The 27,395-nt window shown below is 44.8% G+C and overlaps 1 protein-coding gene and 1 long non-coding RNA gene across 2 annotated transcripts; one reads left to right on the forward strand and one right to left on the reverse strand.

Annotated features, from left to right (window-relative positions):
* The first annotated feature begins 3,111 nt into the window (after window positions 1-3,111).
* On the forward strand, window positions 3,112-25,700 carry XK (X-linked Kx blood group). The gene is made up of 3 exons (XM_038401209.2): window positions 3,112-3,434; window positions 11,771-12,033; window positions 24,135-25,700. The coding sequence occupies exons 1-3, from the start codon at window positions 3,190-3,192 to the stop codon at window positions 24,959-24,961; spliced, it is 1,335 nt and encodes a 444-aa protein (XP_038257137.1). The 5' UTR covers window positions 3,112-3,189; the 3' UTR covers window positions 24,962-25,700.
* On the reverse strand, window positions 6,409-14,128 carry LOC122458181. The gene is made up of 3 exons (XR_006278087.1): window positions 13,994-14,128; window positions 13,948-13,951; window positions 6,409-6,430 (listed from the first exon to the last, which is right to left on the reverse strand). It is a non-coding gene; the product is annotated as an uncharacterized LOC122458181 (long non-coding RNA).
* Window positions 25,701-27,395: the final 1,695 nt, after the last annotated feature.

Consider the following 27,395-nt stretch of genomic DNA (forward strand, 5'->3'; position numbering starts at 1 on the left):
ACCACCCTGGAGAGGAAAGAATTGCAGGGTTTGGACATAAGTCAGACCTGCTGAGGGAAATCACGGTTGCAACCCAGGGCCTGAGAGTGCAACAATCACATGATGCCACCCTGAAAGATTGGCGATGCCTCAAGGTCTGAGAGCTAGAGGGGGTGAGTGTGGACAGACCAGGAAGAGTCAGAGGTGCAGTTTGCCCAGTAACTGAGACAATTCCAATTGCTTTTGCTGTTTGTTAGCTAATATTCTTTAAAGCTGCCATATTGATAAGGATGTGTCCACATTGCCTTTATAACCTTCAAACTTCATTCATCTGTTAGAAAGTATGTGCCATCATCCAATAGCAGTGGGCGTCGCTGCCACATAAGAGGCCAACTAAGAATTAATGGTCTTAACTTTTAAAACAGCATTTCATTTTGGGCATTTGAAATACTTAATTACTAGAAGAAAAGGAGGTCTCAACACCAACATTCCACACAAAGATGGACTACAAGTCATCAGGAACAGTATCCCCGATAATGTCACGGCTAATCTGGTGGCTGAACTTTGTGACTTTGTCCTCACCCATAACTATTTCACATTTGGTGACAATGTATACCTTCAAATCAGCGGCACTGTGCTGGGTACTCGCATGGCCCCACAGTATGCCAACATTTTTATGGCTGACTTAGAACAACGCTTCCTCAGCTCTCGTCCCCTAATGCCCCTACTCTACTTGCGCTACATTGATGACATCTTCATCATCTGGACCCATGGAAAAGAAGCCCTTGAGGAATTCCACCATGATATCAACAATTTCCATCCCACCATCAACCTCAGCCTGGACCAGTCCACACAAGAGATCCACTTCCTGGACACTACGGTGCTAATACGCGAAGGTCACATAAACACCACCCTATATCGGAAACCTACTGACCGCTATTCCTACCTACATGCCTCTAGCTTTCATCCAGATCATACCACTCGATCCATTGTCTACAGCCAAGCTCTATGATATAACCGCATTTGCTCCAACCCCTCAGACAGAGACAAACACCTACAAGATCTCTATCATGCATTCTTACAACTACAATACCCACCTTCTCAGGTGAAGAAACAGACTGACAGAGCCAGAAGAGTACCCAGAAGTCACCTACTACAGGACAGGCCCAACAAAGAAAAGAACAGAACGCCACTAGCCATCACCTTCAGCCCCCAACTAAAACCTCTCCAACGCATCATCAAGGATCTACAACCTATCCTGAAGGACGACCCATCACTCTCACAGATCTTGGGAGACAGGCCAGTCCTTGCTTACAGACAGCCCCCCACCTGAAGCAAATACTCACCAGCAACCACACACCATACAACAGAACCACTAACCCAGGAACCTATCCTTGCAACAAAGCCCGTTGCCAACTCTGCCCACATATCTATTCAGGGGATACCATCATAGGGCCTAATCACATCAGCCACACTATCAGAGGCTCGTTCACCTGCGCATCTACCAATGTGATATATGCCATCATGTGCCAGCAATGCCCCTCTGCCATGTATATTGGTCAAACTGGACAGTCTCTACGTAAAAGAATAAATGGACACAAATCAGACGTCAAGAATTATAACATTCAAAAACCAGTTGGAGAACACTTCAATCTCTCTGGTCACTCGATTACAGACTTGAGGGTGGCTATTCTTCAACAAAAAAAACTTCAAAAACAGATTCCAACGAGAGACTGCTGAATTGGAATTAATTTGCAAACTGGATACAATTAATTTAAGCTTGAAGAGGGACTGGGAATGGATGAGTCATTACACAAAGTAAAACTATTTCCCCATGGTATTTCTCCCTCCCACTCCACCCCCCACTGTTCCTCAGATGTTCTTGTTAACTGCTGGAAATAGCCTACCTTGCTTGTCACCATGAAAGGTTTTCCTCCTTTCCTCCCCCCCCCCCGCTGCTGGTAATGGCTTATCTTAAGTGATCACTCTCCTTACAGTGTGTATGATAAACCCATGTTTGTTTCATGTTCTCTGTGTGTGTATATCAATCTCCCCTCTGTATTTTCCACCGAATGCATCCGATGAAGTGAGCTGTACCTCAGGAAAGCTTATGCTCAAATAAATGTGTTAGTCTCTAACGTGCCACAGGTCCTCCTTTTCCTTTCGCGAATACAGATTAACATGGCTGCTACTCTGAAACCAGGAATTAAAGACTGATCTTTCCTTAAAGATTGTCGTAATGAAACCTCCAAGAATAAGTCCAACCAAAATTGACAACCCTATCACCCAATGATCTTTAACCAACTCTCTAAGGGCATCGGTGCTGGATCTAGCGGTGTGGGGGATGCTGCTGCACCCCCCTGGCTTGAAGTGGTTTCCATCATATACAGCAGCAGTTCTCAAACTGTGGGTCAGGACCCCAAAGTGGCTCACAACTCCCTTTTAGGGGGGTCGCCAGGGCTGGCATTAGATTTGCGAGGGCCCCAAGCCTCAGTCCCACTGCCAGGGGCCAAAGCTCAAGGGTTGAGCCCTGAGTGGCGGGGCTCAGGTTACAGGCCCCCCCCCCCGCCTGGGGCTGAAACCTTTGGGCTTCGGCTTTGGCCCCCCGCTGCCTGGGGCAGGCTCAGGCTTCGGTCCCCCCTCCCGTTGTTGTCAGAAGGGGGGGGGCCCTGCAATGAATTTGAGACCCGTTGAGCGGGTTTACAGTGGGGTTCAGTGGCTCTCAGCACCCCCCCTACACCGATTGTCCCAGCCCCCGCTGTAGGGGGCTGGGGCGGGAACTACACTAAAGCTGCTGGGGAGGGGGGGCTGCCCCTCATTCCCCCCCCCCCAGCAGCGCCGCCGAGGAAGAGGTGGTTTCCTCTCCGCTGGCGCTGGCCCAAGCCCCTTTGCCAGCGCTGCAGCGGTCTCCGCTCTGCGCCCCGACCGGGCTGCGGGTGCCCGCGCCAGGGCCGGGCGTCCGGCCGCGGCCGAGCTCCCCGGGCAGGCCCCGGCGCGCGCGGGGACAGGTGGCTGGGCAGCGGCGGCAAGCGGGACGCCCCCTAGCGGGCAGCGCTCGCCCCGCACGCACCCCCGCGGCAAACCCGGCCCGGGCAAACCCGCGGGAGAGGGCGATGGGCGGAGCGGGGGGGGCCCTGCCCAGCCCTGCCCAGCCCCGGCTGCCGCAGACAGCGAAGGCGCCCGGCGCGCGGGCTGCCTGCACGGGAGGAGATGAAATTCCCGGGCTCCGTCCTCCTCTCCCTGCTCCTCTTCGTGGCCGAGACGGGCACCGCCCTGTACCTGAGCAGCACCTACCGCGCGGCGGGGGACCGCATCTGGCAGGCGCTGACCCTGCTCTTCGCCCTCCTGCCCTGCGTGCTGGTGCAGCTCAACCTGGTCTTCGTCCACCGGGAGCTGAGCCGGGACAGACCCCTGGTGCTGCTGCTGCACATCCTGCAGCTGGGACCCCTTGTCAGGTGGGTGGCGGGCTGCTGGCCTGGGTGCGCAGCGTCCTGCCCTGCCGATTTACTTCATCACTCCCTTCCAGCCACCTCCGCTGCTGCGCGCCAGCGGCTCTCCCTGGGGGCTCCCGGAGCGGGCGAGCGCGCGAGTCGATGGAGCCGAGCTAGTCCCCTGGCGCTCTGGAGAGCGCGTCTTATTTGCTGCAGCTTTTTCTTTCCTCGGCGTTTGTGCATAATTCAGGCGTGTCCAGCTGCGTGAACGTTTGCAATGTAGAGCACACGCTGGTATTCAGAGTAGCAGCCGTGTTAGTCTGTATTCGCAAAAAGAAAGAAAAGAAAAGGAGGACTTGTGGCACCTTAGAGACTAACGCATTTATTTGAGCATAAGCTTTATCCGATGAAGCGAGCTGTAGCTCACGAAAGCTTGTGCTCCGATAAATGCGTTAGTCTCTAAGGTGCCACAAGTCCTCCTTTTTCACACATTGGTATGTGTTACATTTGCGTAGTCTTCAGCTTTGTGCTTTAGAAACAGCTGAGGTGCTTGAGTTGGAAGCGTAGTTGCCTGTGTGTACAAGAGACATCAATATATAAAGACAGGTTTCAGAGTAGCAGCCGTGTTAGTCTGTATTCGCAAAAAGAAAAGGAGTACTTGTGGCACCTTAGAGACTAACAAATTTATTAGAGCATAAGCCTTCGTGAGCTACAGCTCACTTTGAGCTGTAGCTCACGAAAGCTTATGCTCTAATAAATTTGTTAGTCTCTAAGGTGCCACAAGTACTCCTTTTCTTTTTGCAATATATAAACGTTCTCTCTCTTGACACGTCTCTGTGGTGTGGATATAGAGCTGCATGTGTATGTAGGATTTTTGTATTCTGCCTGTGTGTGCCGATAGGTACAGCCATGTTTATCCATATGAACTAGATCTGTGCATGTAGTGTGTTTTGTTGCACAATCTCCCCCTCCCCAAAACAGCCAAAACGTTAGTCTGGTGTATTTCTATAGCTATTCTATCATAGGTGCTAGAACTGGAGTTGCAGGAGGTTTCCATTATATACAGGGTTTACAGTTTGGTTCAATGGTTCTCAGCACTCTCATTATAAAAATTGTTCCATCCCCCCTGTAGTCTATTGGTATGAAGCTGACTGAAGCTACTTTGTGCTTATGCACCTGCATTAATCAAAGTAACACTAATGCTGTAGAATATGCTTTAATATTTATTTTGTCAGTCTCTCAGGAACAGTCATGTTACTGGCCTGAAAGCAAACACAGGGAAAGGGTGTGGTATTTGGTAACCTGCAGAATCCACAAATGTTAACACTTAGTATTGAAGAAAATAGGTTGTGAGGTCCCCCCACAGAGGCTGGAAATAAAAAGGGAAGGCCAGGTGGCAAGCAAACAGTTTTTTCTCCTATACAGTGAGATCCTTACTGAGGCTATTTGTTTAGATGGAATCTAGAAGCTGTTTTCTGTTTGTACAGACAAGGCCTATTTCTCTAAAGTTGCTTGACTCTTCATGAAGATAAGCAGTTTGCTAACTATAGTGACTGGGTAAGTTATATCTTACTGCAAATTTCTGCAACATAGTAACATAGATCAGATTGACTTCACAGGAAGAAAGGGAAACTCCTAGTGTGGCTTAATTTAAATGTTTTATGGTAATGATTCCATTCATATTGTAGTATTTATAATTCTCAAGGGTTTCACTTCTTCCAGAAGGTGTTCTGTTTGACAGGGGAGCCCAAAATTCCATTTGAGATATTGAGTTGAAAGTGCCCTTTGAAACAATATTAGAAAGAAGAACATTTAGACTTGAGTTTCTCCTATCGAACCAGTGCGGTTTAGACACCGCAATAAGTCGACCTAAAATATGTTGACGCCAGCTACATTATTCATGTAGCTGGAATTGCATAATTTAGGTCGACTTAACCCCGTAGTGTAGACCTGCCCCAAGTTCTGCTTCAGTACCAAGCTCTGCCCATTTGAGAAGTCAGAATGAGACGCCACTCTCAGTAGTTCACGGTGACGTACAGCATATGATGATGTGTGCTCTGCTGGGCACTTTCAGTTTGGCTCCCTGGCTGATGCCTAGTTCACATTTTGAAGGTTTTCTTTGTAATCATAAAGGCTAGAGATTTACTTTCCTTCTTTTTTTTTTTCCCCAAATGATGCTGGAGCACAAGATGGCAGCCACCTGGAAAAAATACTGCCTTGCCCAGCTACAATGATCTAGCCTTGTTTCGTTCCTGCACGTGACAGAATAAGTATACTTTATAAACCTGCTTCTTGTGTCATCTTCAGTACCACCTATATTAGCTGGACTTTGCTGTCACAAAAGTAATTACAACAGGGACATCATATAGCTAGCAGCCTTCCCGTTCATGGAGAGAATGTATGTGTTATGAAAGAGCATATACTTGCCTTTTGCCAATTTTATTTTTCCTGTCTGTAATAGGAACAGTTTCTCTATAAGTACTCAAAGTGATTTGTAGAGTATATTGCCAATATCACACAGTGACCTGACTCCAGTCTTTGAGATATAGGCAAGTCTGAGAAAGGAGACATTTCAATGTAATTGGCTGTGACGAAGTGACGGCAGGACACTGTCTGGGATTTCTGTGGCACTTCAAGTTGATGCCATGCTTTGTGAATGGAGTTATTCCTTTGAATGCTTGGAAAAGGTACGTGAGCTGTAGCTCATGAAAGCTTATGCTCTAATAAATTTGTTAGTCTCTAAGGTGCAACAAGTACTCCTTTTCTTTTTGGAAAAGGTAGTTACACTTACTTAGAATTTTCTTTTTTGAAATGGAGACACTTTAACACCTAAACTGAAAAAAGAAAAGGAGTACGTGTGGCACCTTAGAGACTAACAAATTTATTAGAGCATAAGCTTTCGTGAGCTACAGCTCACTTCACGAAAGCTTATGCTCTAATAAATTTGTTAGTCTCTAAGGTGCCACACGTACTCCTTTTCTTTTTGCGAATACAGACTAACACGGCTGCTACTCTGAAACCTAAACTGAAGGAGACTATAAAAGCAAAGTGACTTAAAAGCATTTCAGTGGAAGGTTTAATGTTCTTTTCTGGAGAAAACCTCAAATTACACTTTGGCCAAGTAAAATCTCATCCCATTATCCAATTGTCTCTTTGTTCTGTGTTTGTATAGACCACAGCATAATGGTACATGACTAGGGCTCCTATGTACTATTGCAATACAGATAATTAGTAATCGGAGCTATCACTCTGGGATTCGTGAAATTCTCCCTTTATTATTTGTACCAGAGTGATCAGCTTTCCCAAACATTGCCACAGGTGGCACCCAAGAAAAAAGGGACTAGATCCACAAAGGGTCTTAAGCTGAACATTGCAATGCCTAAATATTAGGCAGCACGCTGCCTACTGGAATCAACAGCCCCAAGTAAGGAGCTCAGGCTCTCTATATAAGACAATCAGAAGAGTGTTAAGCACCTAAGAATGAGATCTACAAAAGCTAGCAAGCTGAGCAGGAAGCTGCCTAAGCTAGCCAATAGGAAATGCAGAGGAGAGGGGTGTGTGATAAGGCCACATCCCTTAAGGGACTTAGTCACTTAAGTCTGGGCTGGAGGAAGGTGTCTCCGTCTGCTAAGGATTCACAGCCAATTTTCCTAAAGTTAGGTGCCTAAGCCTTTTCTCCTGGAGGGTGGGAAGGAGTTCCTCCCCTCCCTTATAACTTTTAGCCCAGTGGTTAGAATATTTACTCAGGCTGTGGGAGATGTAGGTTCAAGTCTCCCATCTACCTGATAGGGAACAGAGACTTGAGCCTGGGTTTACCACGTTAGGTGACAGCCTGAACCACTGGGTTATGGAGCTTTCTCAGGGTTGCCTCTTAAAGCTGTTCCACTTTGTATAAATAATTCAATATTCATTGGCTCAGAGACTGGAACGTAGGTCTCCCATCTGAGTGTCTGTGTGTGTCATTGTCCTGTGCAGTTGGCTCCTTTCTGTCTGATCTGAACTGTGTCTGTTACAGCAAGTACAATATGTAGGATGGGATTTTCAAAAGCACTCAGCGTGGCTTAACTGTGTTCCCACTGAAATAAATTGGAGTACTACGGGCTTCAGTGGAAGTAAAGTTAAGTTAATATAGTGGGGACACCATCATAGGGCCTAATCACATCAGCCACACCATCAGAGGCTCGTTCACCTGCACATCTATCAATGTGATATATGCCGTCATGTGCCAGCAATGCCCCTCTGCCATGTACATTGCTCAAACTGGACAGTCTCTACGTAAAAGAATAAATGGACACAAATCAGACGTCAAGAATTATAACATTCAAAAACCATCTGGAGAACACTTCAATCTCTCTGGTCACTCGATTACACGCCTAAAAGTAGCAATACTTCAACAAAAAAAACTTCAAAAACAGACTCCAACAGGAGACTGCTGAATTGGAATTAATTTGCAAACTGGATACAGTTAATTTAGGCTTGAATAGAGACTGGGAGTGGATGGGTCATTACACAAAACTATTTCCCCATGTTTATCTCCTGTTTGGAATTTGGAATTTTGGAATTTGGAAGCCCAATACCCACTAAAATTCATGGGAACTAAGTGTCCATATCCCGCAGACGATTTTGAAAATATAAGCCTGAATGGTTTATTAAGTGTTGGAATTTAGGCTCCTAAGTTACAAATGGGTACTTTTAAAAATATTACCCAAAGCTACGCTTAGTGCAGAGTTAGCTGTGCTTTTTGTAGTGATTAGTCTAACTGTGCTTATGGTGACAGGTTTCAGAGTAGCAGCCATGTTAGTCTGTATTCGCAAAAAGAAAAGGAATACTTGTGGCACCTTAGAGACTAACAAATTTATTAGAGCATAAGCTTTCGCATAAGCTGTAGCTCACGAAAGCTTATGCTCTAATAAATTTGTTAGTCTCTAAGGTGCCACAAGTACTCCATTTCTTTGTGCTTATAGTGTACTTAGCATTCGTGTGTGACTTTTCTCTTCATTTGCTGGCCCCTGCTACTAACACTGGGATTGGTAGACTAGAAGTTGTGCAAGGGGAATGAAAAAATGCTGCTTACTTTCTGCCTCATGTGTTGCTTGTGATTGGGACAGGAGCTAGTTCTGTGTGAAGGAAGAAAGTAACTCAGGCTCAGATTCTCAAAGGTATTGAGATGCCTATCTCTTATTGAAATCAATGGGAGTTAAGCACGTAAATATGTCTGAGGATCTGGGACTCAGTCTCCAAGTGGAAGGATTGCAGTAATCTTCTCTCAGGGGTGAGGGCTAGAGGTTAATTTCATTTTACTAGAGAAAAGGTACAATTAATGCTTTAGTGGTGGTACACAGAAGCACACCCTTCCACAGGTATGGACAGTCTGGTTCAGAGCATTTGCTGTTATGTGTTGCCTTAGTTGTGGTTCTGATAGGGAAACAGCATATCCGTTTATTTAAAAACAAGACTCCTAATCCCACCCCTGTCCCTGCAAATTAGAGAGAATCCCAACACAACCCAGATAGCAGCAGTTTTAGTTTCCTTCTTTGAATATTCCTGGTCTACCCTAGCAGTCACTCTTCAAAAGCCTAAGCTTTTCTACAGTTTATTGTTAAAATGTTTTATTTGGGACAATGGTGCGTTCTCAGTCATGGGTTGCTTTTTAAAACATACAGACTTTCCAGTCAGCTTCTAGCTCCAACAGACATTACTCTCTGGTGTAGTCCACTGGAATATTAATATTAATATAGTCATAGTTTGCTTACCAACAGAAGCCCCTTCCTATCTTGCTGCTGACAGGGCTCAAGGGAGGAGAGGCTTCATCACTGGGATAATTTGAGCTCTTCAGTGTATTTTCTAATTAGTCAATTAAAATCATTTGTCTAAAAAAAGCTAAAAATGGCTGAGAACTTAAAAACTGGATGGTAACAGCCCACAAATTTGGTGATGATTCAACCTGGTGATGACCCATGGCTACAGTTCTATGGGAAGTATAAGTGAGGGTGGACAAATGAGTGTCTGGTGCTGGGAAAGTAGTGTTACATTGTGCGCTTGGCAAATGTGGGGTATATGCTGCAGTGAGGGGCTATCTGTGTTTGGGGGTTTTTGTGGGCCCTGGTTGTGTTGTTGTTGTGGGTGATTTTGAAGAATAGTGGCAGTTGGGCCAGGTAATCCACCATCTATGCAGTCTCCCTCACCCAACCAATGAAATTGTTGCATGCAAATTAGCTGTAGAGTAAGGGTGGTGATTGGTTGAGTTACCTGAGATTGCATGATGGTCTAGGATTCTTGGATTGGTATAGGTACAGGCCTTATTGTAGCTGAAAACCCGTGCTATTGCATAGGTATAATTCATTAAGTCAAAATGGCTGAGACCTTTAAAAATTAGATGTTAACAGACCACAAACCTTAGTGATGATTCAGGCTGGTGATATTCTTAACAAAAAGAGGTTTCCACTATGCATGTAGCTGTTTCCATTGCTTCACAGTGACTCTCAGATATTCTAGGCCTGAGTGACACAGAGAGAGAGTGACAACCCTGGAATTTTATTATAGATAAGGCTACGTTTACGTCATGGAAGTCACAGAATCCATGATTTCCAGAGACCTCCGTAGCATTCTCTGCTTCAGCCCCAGGGGCAGCAGGACTCCAGAGCTGGCAGCCAGTGAGGCCCTGGCAGGGTTCCAGTGACAGGCAACAGCAGCAACAAGTGACCCCCTGCAAAGTTCCAGCGATAGGTGACAGACTCCTGAGGGGGCCCTGCTCAGGGTTCCAGCGACAGGCAACAGCCTCGCACAGGAAGAGGAGGACCGGTTGGGCGAGTGGCTGGAGTGTCCCATTTTCTCTTTGGGAAATATGGTCACCCTGCAGCTTCCAGCCACCGTGGGCAGAGGGGGAACCCTGCAGCTCCCAGCCACCATGGTTGTGGGGGAAACCATAGAGCCGCAGCAGCAAAAGTCACAGACAGTTCATGGCTTCCGTGAATTTTTGGTTATTGCCCATGATCTGCCCATGACTTTTACTAAAAATAACCATGACAAAATCTTAATCTTAATTATAGATACCAAATTGTAATAGTAGTAATTTCCATTGGCGGTGGGATGTACTGGTCAGATAATGCACTGGCTGGCTGTTATGACTCCTTGCTTTCAGATTGGGATATATAATTCCCTTTCACAAATCTAGAACTCAGATGACATCTACTTATAATTGGGTCATTAGTACAAATCAAAGGATCGATCCTGAAAATGCTTACTCCAGTGAGTAGACTCATGGATATTAATGTCACATCAAGAGGACAACTCACCATTATGAGTAGGGCCCTACCAAATTCACGGTCCATTTTGGTCAATTTCATGGTCACAGGACTTTAAAAATCGTCAATTTCATGATTTCAGCTATTTAAATCTGAAATTTCACCGAGTTGTAATTGTAGGGTCCTGATCCAAAAAGGAGTTATGGAGCGGGGTGTTGCAAGGTTATTGTATGGGCGGGTTTCAGTATTGGTACCTTTACTGCCTTCAGAGCTGGGCAGCTGGAGAGCAGCGACTGCTGGCCAGGAGCCCAACTCTGAAGGCAGAGCCGCCGCCAGCAGCAGAGCACAAGTAAGGATGAGATGGGATGGTATTGCCACCCTTCTGAGCTGCTGCTGGCAGGGTGCTGCCTTCAGGGCTGGGCAGCTGGAGAGCGGCGGCTGCTGGCCAGGTGCCCAACTCTGAAGGCGGAGCCGCTGCCAGTAACAGCACAAAAGTAAGGGTGGCATGGTATGGTATTGCCACCCCTACTTCTGTGCTGCTGGAGGTGGGGCGCTGCCTTCAGAGCAGCCACTCTCTGGCAACCCAGTTCTGAAGGTAGCACGGACGTAAGGGTGGCAATACTGTGACCCCCCTAAAATAACCTTGCGACCCCCTGCAACTCCCTTTTGGGTCAGGACCTCCAATTGGAGAAATGCTGGTCTCTCCTGTGAAGAGGGATAGCTCAGTGGTTTGAGCATTGGCCTGCTAAACCCAGGATTGTGAGTTCAATCCTTGAGGGGGCCATTTAGGGGATCTGGGGCAAAAATTTGAGCAGGGAGTTGGATTAGATGACCTCCTGAGGTTCCTTCCAACCCTGATATTCTATGATTCTAAATCTGTATAGTGTAGGGTAAAAGCACACAAAAGACCAGATTTCACGGTTTGCGATGCATTTTTCATGGCTGTCAATTTGGTAGAGCCCTAATCATAGTACAGTAAAGTTGGGAAATAAATTGATTATCAGAAAGCAGAGCACAGTATTAGCAATTGTGAAAATGGGCTTAGAATGTTAATAAGGCTGTTGGAAAACCTGTGATTTTTTTTCTATCACTCTTTATCTGTTGATTTACTTCCAGGTGTGTGGAAGTTTTTTACATTTACTTTCATGCAGGGAGATTTGAAGAGCCTTATGTCAGCATCACTAAGAAGAGGCAGATGCCTAAAGATGGACATTCAGAAGAAGTTGAGAAGGAAGTGGGCCAGGCTGAAGGCAAACTGTTTACACATAGATCTGCATTCAGCAGGGCATCTGTGATCCAGGCTTTCCTCGGCTCTGCGCCTCAGCTGACACTTCAGTTGTATATATGTGTCCTGCAGCAGGAGATCACGGCAGCTAGAAGTATGTACAGTTTGTGTTCCATCTATATATTGGTGGGAGTGAGAGTTCGAGGGTCAGAGGTTACTTTCTGCTGAACTGCCTACCGTTGCCTCAGCTGGAGGAACAGGCTTGAAACAACTTCATTTGCTGGGCACATTCCAATGGGTTTCAGCCAATTACTTTGTACTGCACCCAGGTTCTCCTCTACACCATCAAATTTTGGATTAAAGCACTTATTGTGGCGTCTTCTGGGTGCTGCATAAAAAGCAATATTGTAGATCACATTCATGGCATGATAAGGAGACAACTTATCTAGGAGACAGAGGAACTGAGCTATATTTAAGGAGAAAAAAATTGCCCTGTATTCCCCATTAAACACTTGGCCTGGGTATATGGTAGAGCATATTTTCCCCATGCTGGAACAAAGAACTACTACTTTAAGAAATAAAATACATACAGAGGCACCTGAAAGGATTTCTTCTTCCTTGGAGGTTGCCAAAGTAGACCCTGCTTCTGCTATGGCACCAGAAGGACATGGTCCTGTGCTTCCCCAGCTAACATTCTCTAAGGCCCAATTACCAATCAGGTAAGAAGAGGAAGGATTTGGGCAGCTGTGTGAGCTTTAAGTGGCTGCCTCAGCAAAGGTGCTTCCCTGCCAGATTACTGAATGGCTCCTTTGGCTGGGAAGCCAGGAAGGCTATGCACCTTTATTGGTTTCGCAGCTGGGGAAGCCTCGAGAGGGGCCACATGTAACAACTTATTGTATGTTAGCTGCAACTTGGGGATAGGGCAGGTAGGCACGTGCAGGTTCTGGCTCACCAGTGAGGACTGTGTGATGGTGGCAGTTGTCATCTCATGGATACATGAAGTATGAACGTAGGTCTAAGATGATGGTCACAGAGGCAGGTGATTTTGCCCCACTGGCCATCAACTGTCGTTTTTATTACACTTCTCAGCTGTGCTGCATGACAGCATGCAACAAATGTCGACAGAGGTGAAGTGTTCATTTTGGATGTAATGGGCACTTCCCCCATCACACTGTATGCTCCTTGTATCACCTTGCACAGAAAACAAGTATGCAGAGCTGACTGTAGACCAGGGCCTCCTATGTGGCAGGTGTGCAGCTGCTGCTGACAAAAGATGCTTTAAAAAAAATAAAGTCATGGTCTCAGGTTTCAAACTAAAAACTATTTCCCCATGCTAATTTTCCCCCTACTGTTACTCACACCTTCTTGTCAACTGTTTGAAATGGACCATCCTGATTATCACTACAAAAGTTTTTCTCCTGCTAATAATAGCCCATCTTAATTGATCTGTCTCATTAGAGTTGGTATGGCAACCCCCATCTTTTCATGTTCTCTCTCTCTCTCTCTCTATATATCTATATCTATATCTATATCTATATCTATATCTATATATCTCTTTCTACTGTATTTTCCACTGCATGCATCCGATGAAAGCATTTTAGCCCATGAAAGCATATGCCCAAATACATTTGTTAGTCTCTAAGGTGCCACAATTCATGGTCTGTGTGTCCAGCAAAGCTGTGTTTCTACCACCCCATGGACATACATTTGCATTCTATAGCAATACAACAGTGCTGATTTAGAGCTGATGCAGCCTAGTTACAAGGTGCAGCTCAGCCTGCAAAGAGTAATGGAGGAGGAGAAGGATCTTGGAGTATTGGTTGATCATAGGATGACTATGAGCTGCCAATGTGATATGGCTGTGAAAAATGCTAATGCGGTCTTGGGGTGCATCAGGCGAGGTATTTCCAGTAGAGATAAGGAGGTTTTAGTACTATTATACAAAGCACTGGTGAGACCTCACCTGGAATACTGTGTGCAGTTCTGGTCTCCCACATTTAAGAAGGATGAATTCAAACTGGAACAGGTACAGAGAAGGGCTACTAGGATGATCCGAGGAATGGAAAACCTGTCTTGTGAAAGGAGACTCAAGGAGCTTGGCTTGTTTAGCCTACCAAAAGAAGGTTGCGGGGAGCTATGATTGCTCTCTATAAATATATCAGAGGGATAAATACTGGAGAGGGAGAGGAATTATTTAAGCTCAGTACCAATGTGGACACGAACAAATGGATATAAACTGGTCATTGGGAAGTTTAAACTTGAAATTAGATGAAGGTTTCTAACCATCAGAGGAGTGAAGTTTTGGAATAGCCTTCCAAGGGAAGCAGTGGGGGCAAAAGACCTATCTGGCTTTAAGATTAAACTTGATAAGTTTATGGAGGAGATGGTATGATGGGATAACATGATTTTGGTAATTAATTGATCTTTAAATATTCATGGTAAATAGACCCAGTGGCCTGTGATGGGATGTTAGATGGGGTGGGATTTGAGTTACTACAGAAAATTTTTTCCTGGGTATCTGGCTGGTGAATCTTGCCCATATGCTCAGGGTTTAGCTGATCGCCATATTTGAGGTCGGGAAGGAATTTTCCTCCAGGGCAGATTGGAAGAGGCATGGGGCACGGGTCACTTGCTGGAGGATTCTCTGCTCCTTGAAGTCTTTAAATCACGATTTGAGGACTTCAATAGCTCACACATAGGTGAGAGGTTTTTCGCAGGAGTAGGTGGATGAGATTCTGTGGCCTGCGTTGTGCAGGAGGTCGGACTAGATGATCATAATGGTCCCTTCTGACCTTAGTATCTATGAATCTATGAGATTGAAAGAGGTGAAATTTAGACTGATCAATTTATGCCCAGGTGTAGTGCAAGCACACACATACAGGCTTTCCACACACGTCTGTCAAAGTACCTCAATGCTGACTGGCAGCAGCCTTCTTTACCATGTTGGGAGTACACACTGAATTTTTTTGACGTTATGACATAGTGAAATGGTCACGAGACTGGACTAAGACCACTGAACAAATTACTTATTCAAAGCTAGTCAATTAGCCTTTGGCAATGGTACTTTTTAAACAGCCAAAACGAAGTTTCCTTTTCCAGGCCTCTCAAAAGCAATGGATCTACTTGTACAGGGAACTGGATTTTCACAGTGCAATATCCATTACCAGCATGAATGCATCTAAAGCAGCTGGCACCAAGGAATTAATCAGCATATAGTGATATTATGTCAGCTTAAGCAGCTGCCAGCTTTATTTTTTAAAGGCACCCAAAGTGCTTATTTAGGCACATAGCTGTAGATTATTGAAAGACAAAGCATTGCTCTGGCTACTTTATTGTGCCTGACAACTAAGATGAATTAGTCACGCGCAGGGTGAACCATGGCATGGGGATGAGAACAGAATGGAAGTATCCTGCATTGAGCAACGTAATTAGCACTTGGTCTCCAAGTGCTGATCTGCAGATGGCATTTGCTTCAGAAAGGTCATCTGGGTTGTTTTTCCCCCACTAATACTGTTGGCTGCTAGTCGCTGTCACCAAGAAGAAAGGTCGCTGTCTCGGGTCATTAGGATTGATAGAGAATAACCAATACAATGGCAATTGGTACGTTCACCAAAACCAGAATGGTCAAAAAACTTCACAGAGTTCTAAATCACAAATTCATAAGCAAATTCCTCCACTCAGGCAAAGACAGCAACTACCATGCATGCCACATCCTCCCCCACACTCCTGGCTTTGGAGCAGCCTAGAGCAGATAAGTGTCACTGTGTAATACCGAATGAAAGGGACCGACTGATTATTTGGAAAGCATTGCACCTATGTCTTCACAGACAGTGATCCTTTCTTCAGACATTTGGGTCTTATTAAAATTTCTTTGTAACTTTCAAAACTGGACTTAAACCTGTTTTAAACAGGAGGCTGAAAGTTGGCCAGAGTGCATTTGTTTAGTTTGTGAATTAATGCATGTTGCCATGGGTGCCTCTTCTCATAAGCTGTAATACTGAGGAGGACCTAAATCAAGGACCAGAAGGACTTTCTTATACCGAGAGTTAAACATTATTTATGCTATTTATCTGCTCACAGATTATTTGTGTTGAGATTGTTTTGATGAATGTAGTACTTCTGAAAGGTACCACAGTGACTTGGGCCATGGTGTGAACCTGGGGGTAGCATGATCTAGTGGTTAGAACAGGGGGTTAGGAATCAGGAGGCTTCAGTTCTATGCTTCACTCTGCTGCTGATTTGCTGTGTGTCCTTGGGCAAATCATGGAATGTCTCACATCTCAATTTCTTCCTCACTTGTACAATACTTATCCAAATTTATAAAGTGCTTTGGGAACTCAAAGCTTCATGAATTAGTCACAGAAAAGCTCATGGCTGTAGCGCATCAAGGTTCTCCACACCACATCACTCCACTAATTCTTCATGCCCCAATCCTTCGTCTTCTTGCTTAGACTGTCATCAACAGAGTTAAAATAACCTTCAATTACTGTTTATTTTGACAGGATCATCTCTTAACTCGCTTACCCTAGGAAATGGATGGATTTCCTACCGTTATAGCAGCTTCTTTTGAAAAAGATTTTGTTAAAGAAGGTGGTAGTAGTGACTATAACTCTTATGAAAAGATGCAGTATCTGATTACGTGGCCTTTGAAACACATTTGTTTCTGCAATATGACAATCCTAGTGAATGTAAACTGGGATTTTTGGCAAGGACGGAGAAGCATTATGTGATTTCTAGGCATCCTTGCCAATGCCAGATATATTAAGATGCTGCTGCAGATTCTGTTATCCCAGCAAGCTGTCAACCACAGAACTCTTCTTTGTCAGTATTTAGGACAACATTTTTAAGAGGTGTGGGATACTTTTCAGTATTATTACGTGTTTTTAAAGAGGGAAATTATGGATTTAGACCATATTTTCACATCTGGGTCCCAAAATAGGTATCAAAATAAGTGGCCTTATTTTTAGAGTGGCCTGAGCACAGGTTTAGGTAACTAATTGTAAAGACCACAGATGGAAAATTCTGGATTTAGTGGCTAGGTTCTGCCAGGTGTCAGTATTATTAGCATACCATGGTACGACTCACGTAAGGCAGCAGTCACCCTCATGTTACTAAGAGGTGGGGAAGGACAGGTTTTATCAGCCATAAGTCATTAAAAAAACAAAAACTTAGGAGTGCTAGAAGTAGAGTGTCACTCAGACCACTGGTTCTTAAAAAGAATATTGCCCCAGTCTTCCAAGGAGAGTGGAATCCTTTATTACACAGCACTGCTGTTGAGGGACTTAGGACAGCTTTAGGGGAAAAATCTTTGACTCCATCATCCCCTCACTTCCTCACTGATCTTCATAGTGGGTGCTGAGCCAGGGACATGTCCACTGCAGGCAATGTTACTCCTTTACATTTTCTTCCCTGGCTGCCCCACAGTATCATTCCCACTGGCTTGATTGTGGCATTTGGATTGATGACAGGTAGGCTGTTACAAGCATGGGACTTTGGATATAGAGCAAGCTTGGGCTACAACCTGATGCTGTACATGATTGCTACCAATGGAAAAATACCCATTCAGAATAGGACGTAGCTTCCAGCAGCTGTGAGGGCAAATGGTCTAAAGAGATTTTTTTTTGAATCACTAAAGGTGGACCCGGTAGTGTTCTGAACGCTTGCCAGCTTATCAAACAGGTGGCAGGCAGCTTTTCAGTACAATCTTTCTGAGCCAGGAAAAAGATTTAGTGAGAGCATTCACTCTATTAAAAAAAAATTGCAAAAATGATTTTTTGCTTAATTAGCTCTTAAAAGTAAGAGCCAGTTCTGAACTTGAGAAAAGATTTCTAAGAGTGCTGAAAGAACAGGCTCTGATTGGTATTCATAACTGTGTTCACTTGCTGTTCTACTTTTGGCCAGTACTGTATTCTGTAGGAGACAATGTTTTTTAAAAAATCCTCATACCATGTACAAAACATAAGAATTTGTTTTTAAGGAAAAACTGCTAAAAAATCAAGTGAGAAACAAGCAAATACATAATGTATTTTACTGGAGAAATCCTTCCCTATAATGGAACATGCATATAGCCATTGTAATTGCTATTTGGCCTTACAAACTGATATTGGGTGTCTAGATTCATGGATAATTCCTTGTCGGACATTCTATTACAAATTGAGAGATGTTTCAGGACACACTGGTAGTTAAAATGTACAAGGAAAATCCCACTAGTTACTCCAAGATTCTAAAATAGCTCCATTTCTTACAGAATCATGTTCAGAGATTAATTCCTTTAAATAGAAGAACCTCATCAGCATGGTTAAATAGCTGTAATAAAGAAGTGAATATGGTCCTTTTGTAGGATAATGAAGCATAAACTAATTGAAGGTTGCAGACAACATTGGTTGCTAAGTACTAAATTAAAATAATTGACATAGCAATTGAGATCTACCTAATCTGTTTATCTTATTTTATCTAATAAAATAGAATGTGCTGTAGCATCACCAATTAGTTTAATATTCAACAAATATTTTCCCGTAAACTCTAAAAAAAAAAAAAAAAAAAGACTGTATAATTTATTGGTTTTACTTTAATTGTTTGCATTTAAAACACTCCCTTGTATGAAAATGCAAAGGTTAAAGCTAAAAATTTCAAACATGGATGCCTAAAACTTGTGTCCTAAATCTATAATTCAACACCTAAAATAAAAGTGGCCTGATTTTCATGGGGGCTGAACGTATGCAGCACCCAACAGTTTTGTGGCTGCTCAGCATTTTTGAAAAATCAAGCCATCTATTTTTAGGTGTCTAATTATAGATTGAGGAGCCTAAACTTTAGGCGTCAGGTCTGAGAACTCTGTTCTCATTTATTTGAGTTTGCTGATGCATTTTTTCAGTATCTTAATTCACAGCTCAAATCCCAGTTGTCAGCTAAAAAAAGCACTTTAGCAACTGATATTATGGAGTATCAAAATGCTGCTGTCACGGTTTCACATGACACTGAGTTCAGATGCTGCGTGACAGTTCTGAACTCCCGCCTCCATTTCTTGTCATGGCGAGAGGCCGCACTTTGCTGCTTTAAGTACCTGGGAGATGCCCATCCTGGCAACACAAAGCCTTGCTGTAGTGCCAGCTGCTGTCACTCTAGGTGCCAGACACCAAACACTCTTTGCTGCATTTAAATAACAATGAAGCCCCTTCACTTGAGGAACCATAAGTAGGTGTGGGGGAAATGCAGAAGGATGGATTTCCATAGCTAGAAGTCAGCATCTCTAAATTCAGTCTGGAAGGTTCTATAATTTTGGGGGAGCCAGAGAAATAAAGAACATAAAATGTAGTCAGGTGAATAAATGTTCAGTTGATGCCACATATATCTTTTCCACAAGGAGACGAAGGAGGTTCTTTGGCTAGGGTGCTGGCCTGGAACATGTGGGTTCAATTCTCAGCTCCACCACACACTTCCTCTGTAACCTTCAGCAAGTCTCTGTGCCTCAGTTCCCCTTTGGTAAAACTTCCCTACCTCACAGGAGTGTTCTGAGGGATAAATACATTAGACATTGTGAGGCACTCAGATACTACAGTGTGGGAGAGGGGGAAGGGAGGGATACAAGTACCTCAGACAGATAGATATTGCACAGACAACAGAGTTTGGAAAAAACACTTTTTAAATCTTTTGCAAAAAGAAAAGGAGTACTTGTGGCACCTTAGAGACTAACAAATTTATTTGAGCATAAGCTTTCGTGAGCTACAGCTCACTTCATCGGATGCTCACAAAAGCTTATGCTCAAATAAATTTGTTAGTCTCTAAGGTGCCACAAGTACTCCTTTTCCTTTTGCAAATACAGACTAACATGGCTGCTACTCTGAAATCTTTAAATCTTTTGGTTTCCTCAGCATTCCTCATCTAGAAAATAGAGATAATAATACCTTTGTAAATCGTTTTGAAATCCTAGGTTGAAAAGCACTATGCTATTGCAAAGTATTGTTTTATTAAAGCATTTACATTGTGTTTGTGGGGTTTGTTTGTTTTTTTTCAAATGTCCCAGGGTATTTCCTAATTTACAGCCAGATAAAAGTAGCATCAGACATAAAGCACTGTGAGCTGTGATTTCAAAAACTAACTTGGCCTACCACTATTCACTAATGGATGGGTGGTTGATTCCATAGCCGTAGAGCACCATTGCCAAAATCCCATGCCCAAAGGTAACTCCTCCAAGTAACCTTTATGATCACACTGGGTAGGGTGGCAGTGACAGCCTCTGATCTGTGTCTGATCAACTGACCACGCAGTAAAAACAACGAGTCCTTGTGGCACCTTAGAGACTAACAGATTTATTTGGGCATAAGCTTTTGTGGGCTAGAACCCACTTCATCAGATGCATGGAGTGGAAAATACAGGAGCAGGTATAAATACATGAAAAGATGGGAGTTGCCTCACCAAGTGTGAGGTCAGTCTAAGGAGGCAATTCAATTGACAGCAGGATACCAAGGGAGGAAAAATAACTTTTGAAGTGGTAATGGGAGTGGCCCATTTCACACAGTTGACAAGAAGGTGTGAGTAACAATAGGGGGAAATTAAGTTTAGGTTTTGTAATGATCCATCCACTCCCAGTCTTTATTCAGGCCTAATCTGATGGTGTCCAATTTACAGATTAATTCCAGTTCTGCACTTTCATGCTGGAGTCTGTTTTAGAAGTTTTTTTGTTGAAGAATTGCCACTTTTAGGTCTGTTATTTAGTGACCAGGGAGACTGAAGTGTTCTACTGGTTTTTGAATGTTATGATTCCTGATATCAGATTTGTATCCATTTATTCTTTTGTGTAGAGACTGTCCAGTTTGGCCAATGTACTTGGCAGAGGGGCATTGCTGGCACATGATGGCATATATCACATTGGTAAATGTGCAGGTGAACAAGCCCCTGATGGTGTGACTGATGTGGTTAGGTCCTACGATGGTGTCCCTTGAATAGATATGTGGACAGAGATGGCACCAGGGTTTGGTTCCTGGGTTGGTGTTTTTGTTGTATGGTGTGTAGTTGCTGGTGAGTATTTGCTTCAGGTTGGGGGGCTGTCTGTAAGCAAGGACTGTCCTGTCCCGTCCCCCAAGGTCTGTGACAGTGAGGGATTGTCCGTCAGGATAGATTGTAGGTCTTTGATGATGTGCTGGAGAGGTTTTAGTTGGGGGCTGAAGGTGACGGCTAGTGGTATTCTGTTACTTTCTTTGTTGGGCCTGTCTTGTAGTAGGTGACTTCCGGGTACCCTTCTGGCTCTGTCAATCTGTTTCTTCACTTCACCCAGGTGGGTATTGTAATTTTAAGAACACTTGATAGAGATCCTGTAGGTGTTTGTCTCTGTCTGAGGGATCAGAGCAAATGTGGTTGTATCTTAGAGCTTGGCTGTAGACAATGGATCATGTGTTGTGATCTGGATTCAAGCTGGAGGCATGTAGGTACGTATAGCTGTCAGTAGGTTTCCGGTATAGGGTGGTGTTTATGTGACCATCGCTTATTAGCACTGTAGTGTCTAGGAAGTGGACCTCTTGTGTGGAGTGGTCCCGGCTGAGGCTGATAGTGGGGTGAAAATTGTTGAAATCTTGGTGGAATTTCTCAAGGGCCTCCTTCCCATGAGTCCAGATGATGAAGATGTCATCAGTGTAGCACAAATAGAGTAGGGGCATTAGGGGACGAGAGCTGAGGAAGCATTGTTCTAAGTCAGACATGAAAATGTTGGTGTATTGTGGGGCCATGCAGGGGAGGGATAGCTCAGAAGTTTGAGCATTGGCCTGCTAAACCCAGGGTTGTGAGTTCAATCCTTGAGGGAGCCATTTAGGGATCTGGGGCAAAAATTGGGGATTGGTCCTGCTTTGAGCAGGGGGTTGGACTAGATGACCTCCTGAGGTCCCTTCCAACCCTGTGATATTCTATGACTGTACCCATAGCAGTCCTGCTGACTTGAAGGTATAAATTGTCTCCAAATCTGAAATAGTTGTGAGTGAGGACAAAGTTTGGCCACCAGGTTTGCCGTGATGGTATCGGGGATGCTATTCCTGAGGGCTTGTCGTCCATCTTTGTATGGAATGTTGGTGTAGAGGGCTTGTACATCCATAGTGGTCAGATTGGTTGTTTGTTTTTTTTCTGGAAGATCACCAAAGGATTGTAGTTTCCTCAGAAAGTCAGTGGTGTCTCAAAGATAGCTGGGAGTGCTGGTAGCATAGGGCCTGAGGAGAGATTATTATAGCCAAATAATCCTGCTGTCAGGGTGCCAATGCCTGAGATGATGGGGCATCCAGGATTCCCAGGTTTATGGATTTTGGGTAGTAGATAGAATAGCCCTGGTCAGGGCTCTAGGGGTGTGTCAGTGTAGATTTGTTCCTGTGCTGCTTTAGGGAGCTTCTTGAGCAGATGATGTAGTTTCTTTTGGTAATTCTTAGTGGGGTCAGAGGGTAATGGCCTGTAGAATGTGGTGTCAGAGTTGTCTAGCAGCCTCTTGTTCATATCGTGACCTATTCACACAGTGTAGTTAATTTAGATCTTTTCCATTCATGGTAAAATGAACTAGGTATTAGCTGCCACCAAATTCACCCTTGTTTTTAGTGTGCAGGTTTGGTAGGGAGAAGGGCTCCCTCTTTAAGAGTTGTTTCAGAGTAGCCCCCGTGTTAGTCTGTATTCGCAAATAGAAAAGGAGGACTTGTGGCACCTTAGAGACTAACAAATTTATTTGAGCATAAGCTTTCGTGAGCTACAGCTCACTTCATCGGTGAAGTGAGCTGTAGCTCACGAAAGCTTATGCTCAAATAAATTTGTTAGTCTCTAAGGTGCCACAAGTACTCCTTTTCTCTCTGTAAGAGTGAGGTAGTATGTTTTGATCACAATTGCTAGACTCTGTTTCCTTTTGCGGAGAATGGGACAGACATTGCTTTCTGCTACTTTTCTGCTCCCCTTATCCCCCAATCCTGGGGCCGTCCAGGAGCTGGTTTAGCCCTTGGCAGAAGCTAGAATAACCTCCAGAGGCTCTAACTTGTGCTGGCTATGAACAACTCCATAGAGGCCATTTTGTCGGCCCTGGATTGCCGGAGCACAGTGCACTCTGGTGATGCTCCCACCCACTGTGACCACACCTCCTACATCAGTGAAAGGACGTGTGTGGTGTAGAAGGCTGCATACTACCTAGGGATTCCCCTAGAACAGTGGTGCCCAAACTTTTCTTGTCGCACCCCCCCCAGTAATGGCATCTGTCTGCATCCCCCAGTTGGCTCAGCAGAGGAGCTTAGGCTGAAGGTGGAGCTGGGGCAGAACTGGGGAGGGGGGAGGAGCTGTGGCTAGAGGCCGACCTGGACTGGGGGTGAAGAGGGAGTGAGGGCAGAGCTGGGCTGGCGGCAGAGCTCGGGTTGCTAGGTGTCTGGTTTTCGACTGGAATACCCAGTCGAAAAGGGACCCTGGTGGCTCTGGTCAGCATAGCTGACCAGGCCACTAAAAGCCCGGTTGGCCGCAGCCACTGCCGGCTCCATGAGGCTCCCAGAAGCAGCCAGCATTTCCTCCGGCTCCTAGGTGCAGGTTGCCCCCATCCCGAGCGCTGGCTCCGCAGATCCCATTGACTGGGAACTGTGGCCAGTGGGAGTTGTGGGGATGGCACCTGCAGATGGGGGCAGCACATAGAATTCCTTGGCCGCCCCTGTGCCTAGAAGCCAGAGAGACATGCCAGCTGCTTCTGGGAGCCGCCTGAGGTAAGCAAGGCCCCAAACACCCTCCAGCACCCTAACCCCCTGCCCCAGCCCTGATCCCCCTCCCACATTCTAAACCCCTCAGCTCCACCTCCCAGCCCAGAGCCCCCTCCTACACTCCAACCCCTTTCCCATCTGGGTGAAAATGGCAGGGGCAGGGCAAGGGTGTTTGGTTTTCTAGTCAGAAAGTTGGCAGCCCTAGACAGAGTGAAGGGAGAGTGGGCGGCTGGGGCTAGAGATGTGGCTGGGGTCGGAGCTGGTCTAGGGATAGAGTGGAGCTGTGGCTGGGGGGGTAGCTGGGCTGAGGGCAGAGCGGGACTGGCTGGTGCTCCCCTCGCCCCGGGAGGGCTGGCCTGGGCCCCAGTGCATGCCCCCTCCCCAAACTTTCCTCCATGCCCTATTATGGGTATGCCTTATAGTTCGGGGACCACTGCACTAGAGAAGGGAAGTCCCCGGCTGGCCTGTTAAAGTAGCTTTCCAGTTGCTTTGTACTACCTGAATGTGTTGCATTTAACATTTTGCTAAAACAGAAGGTTCTGATAATCTTTTCTTTTCCCAGGCATCTTCATGGTCCTTTCTCTGCTGTCGATTGTATATGGTGCATTACGCTGCAATATCCTGGCTATTAAGATTAAGTATGATGATTATGACATCAGTGTGAAAGCTGCAGCCTACCTCTGCATATTCCTCTGGAGAAGCTTTGAGATTGCCACCCGGGTTGTAGTCCTGGTCCTTTTCAGTTCTGTGCTTCAAATCTGGGTCCTGCCTGTGGTGCTCCTGAATTTCTTTGGCTTTTTCTTTTACCCCTGGATTCTCTTTTGGCAAAGCAAGTCCCCTTTCCCTGAAAATATAGAGAAGGCTTTGACCAGGGTGGGCACAACCATTGTATTGTGCCTCCTCACCTTCTTGTATGCTGGCATTAACATGTTCTGCTGGTCAGCAGTGCAGCTGAAGCTAAATGATCCTGACTTAATTAACAAATCCCAAAATTGGTACCGACTGGCTGTATATTATATGCTAAGGTTCACTGAGAATGCCTTCCTCCTCTTGCTGTGGTATGTCTATAAAACAGACACCTACCTGTACGTGTGTGCCCCTTTATTAGTCTTGCAGCTGCTGATTGGCTATTGCATGGCCATCCTGTTCATGCTGGTGTTCTACCAGTTCTGCCACCCGTGCAAAAAGCTCTTCTCTTCCAGTATTTCAGAAGGTTTGCTGTCATGTTTCAAGTACCTCTGCTTTGCTTGCAAACCGCCTAAGGCCACTGCGTCTATGGATAAGGCAGACTTGAAATCACCGGATGGTACTGGTGATGATGCACAGGCCAGTTACAAGACAAATGAGTCTCAGAATGGGACTCCTCAGAGTGTTTCTTCCAATGCGTAAAGTGGCTAGTGGCAAGCAGGCGGAACCGGAAACTACTGCACAGTTACCCAAAGCATTGTGTACCTTGGACTCTGAGCCTTGTTAATTTTTCTGCCAGTGCAGCTGTACTGCATGGGTACTCTGACATGCACACGCATACGGCACACTTGACATGTGTACACATACAGCAACCACTGTCTGTGGATTTATATTACATGGTGATTCCACACAGAGGTTTATCATCTGCTTAGTCTGAAATCCTCACAGGAGATGTCTTTAAATCATAGCAAAATGGACCTGACCCTGGTCTGGTTCATTCAGGAGGTCTGAGGAGAATGAGAAGACCTAGGAAATGCAATTTGTAGAGAGTATCATGAGAGCAGGCCACTTCAGCATGGAAGCTGAGCATAGTCCTGGACTACCTAGTAATTGTAGATGATTAGCTGTGGTCTAGCTGGTTTTCTGCTTTTAAGATAATCAGCTCTTGCGTCACATGCATCCGACGAAGCGGGTATTCACCCACGAAAGCTCATGCTCCAGTACGTCTGTTAGCCTCTAAGGTGCCACAGGCCTCTTTGCCAGCTCTTGCATCCTGACTGGTGCAATACCATACCACAGTCCTTTGTGACATCAGGGTTGGACTGCTTCAAGGCATTCTATATTAGGCGGCCTAAGACGCAGGCCAGTTCCCTACTGCTAGCATTGGAGTGTGATTGTTTCTGAGAATGGCCAGAGGGCATTAGGCTGATGCACTCTTTCACTGTCTGCATTTGACAGGTTTCAGAGTAGCAGCCCTCTTAGTCTGTATTCGCAAAAAAGAAAAGGAGGACTTGTGGCACCTTAGAAACTAACAAATTTGAGCATAAGCTTTCATGAGCTACAGCTCACTTCATCGATGAAGTGAGCTGTAGCTCATGAAAGCTTATGCTCAAATAAATTTGTTAGTCTCTAAGGTGCCGCAAGTCCTCCTTTTCTGTCTGCATTTGCCACTTCTTAGTTTGCAGATCGAGTTTAAAGTACACATTGTAATGTTTAAAGCCTTGAATGGACGGGGTGTCATGTACATTACCGAACGCCTGACACAGTGTGTCTGGAACCATCTCTAACTAGAGGCAGAGTGAAAAGGAGTACTTGTGGCACCTTAGAGACTAACAAATTTATTAGAGCATAAGCTTTCGTGAGCTACAGCTAATAAATTTGTTAGTCTCTAAGGTGCCACAAGTACTCCTTTTCTTTTTGCGAATACAGACTAACACGGCTGCTACTCTGAAACCTGTAGAGGCAGAGTGGGGCTTCCATATCAATGGGTCGTATAGCAGCAATAGAAATTCAGCCCATCTTTTTTATTTAATGTTATGTTTGGTTATTACAGCATTAGTATTTTGGACTACCTGGCCCTGTTGACTTCAGAAGTGCCACAGATTTGAGTCCTTTTAAAAGAGGCGCTTAAAGACTTTTTGGCACAACATCACCTTGATTAATCAAAATGATTTGTGTGATTCATAAGGTGCTGAGAATGCTTTGGCAGCTGGGCACCCCAAAAAGACAATTTATTAGGAGCATTTTAAAAAGAGGTTTGTTTTGTTTTAAAATGCAGTACATTGACTGCAAGTCTGAAGAATATATTCACTTATTCAGCCTTTCATGTTTGATTCAGCGCCTTGTGTTTGTCCTGAGCCTAACACACTCTGGGTGCTACTGGAAACAAATGATAGGAATTCATTAGCTGGAATTCCCTTTATCATTCATTGGCTAAGTCTCTATTCTGCTTTAAAGTAGAACGTGACGTCCTTGAAAGAAACAATGATATCAGTGCACTTGTATCAGAATTGGCATGAGATGGGAGTAGAGACAGAGACATGGGAAGTTGCACTTGCACTTAGAATGCTGCAAGAGTCTGAGCTCTTTTTATTACTGGAGTCTAAATGAATGTTTTCATGCTGCGCTTGTACAGTGAAGCTATTATTTTTTTACTTTGGTCTGTGTGTGTGCATGTGGCATATATATATTGAATACCTCATTACATTATGAGGTGGGATAGTGTAAAGGCTTTCTTGTCATGAGTTTGGCCTAGGCACGTGACTCACATGTGGGGTCGACATCTACTCTGTCAATTAGTCCACTTCCCCAGGTAGGTTTGGAATAAGTTCTTGGGGAGACTGCAATATTTCTGTGTAAAGAAAAAACATTCTAAATCATTTGCAGAAGTTTCTTAAACAATGAGTTAGAGGAACAGATGGTGGAAGCTGTAATTGTCTTCAATGGAGCTACACTGATTTACACCAGCTAAGAATATGGTGCAGAATTTTTTTTCTCGGTCCAAGCCTGTACCGTTGGACACACAGGGGTGTATTTTCCAACTTACAGTAGAACCTCAGAGTTGCAAACACCAGAAGTGACCAGTTAAACACACTCCTCATTTGGAACTGTAAGTAAGCAATCAGGCAGCAGCAGA

Source organism: Dermochelys coriacea, chromosome 1, assembly GCF_009764565.3.
Source record: "Dermochelys coriacea isolate rDerCor1 chromosome 1, rDerCor1.pri.v4, whole genome shotgun sequence".
NCBI classification, from domain to species: domain Eukaryota; kingdom Metazoa; phylum Chordata; order Testudines; family Dermochelyidae; genus Dermochelys; species Dermochelys coriacea.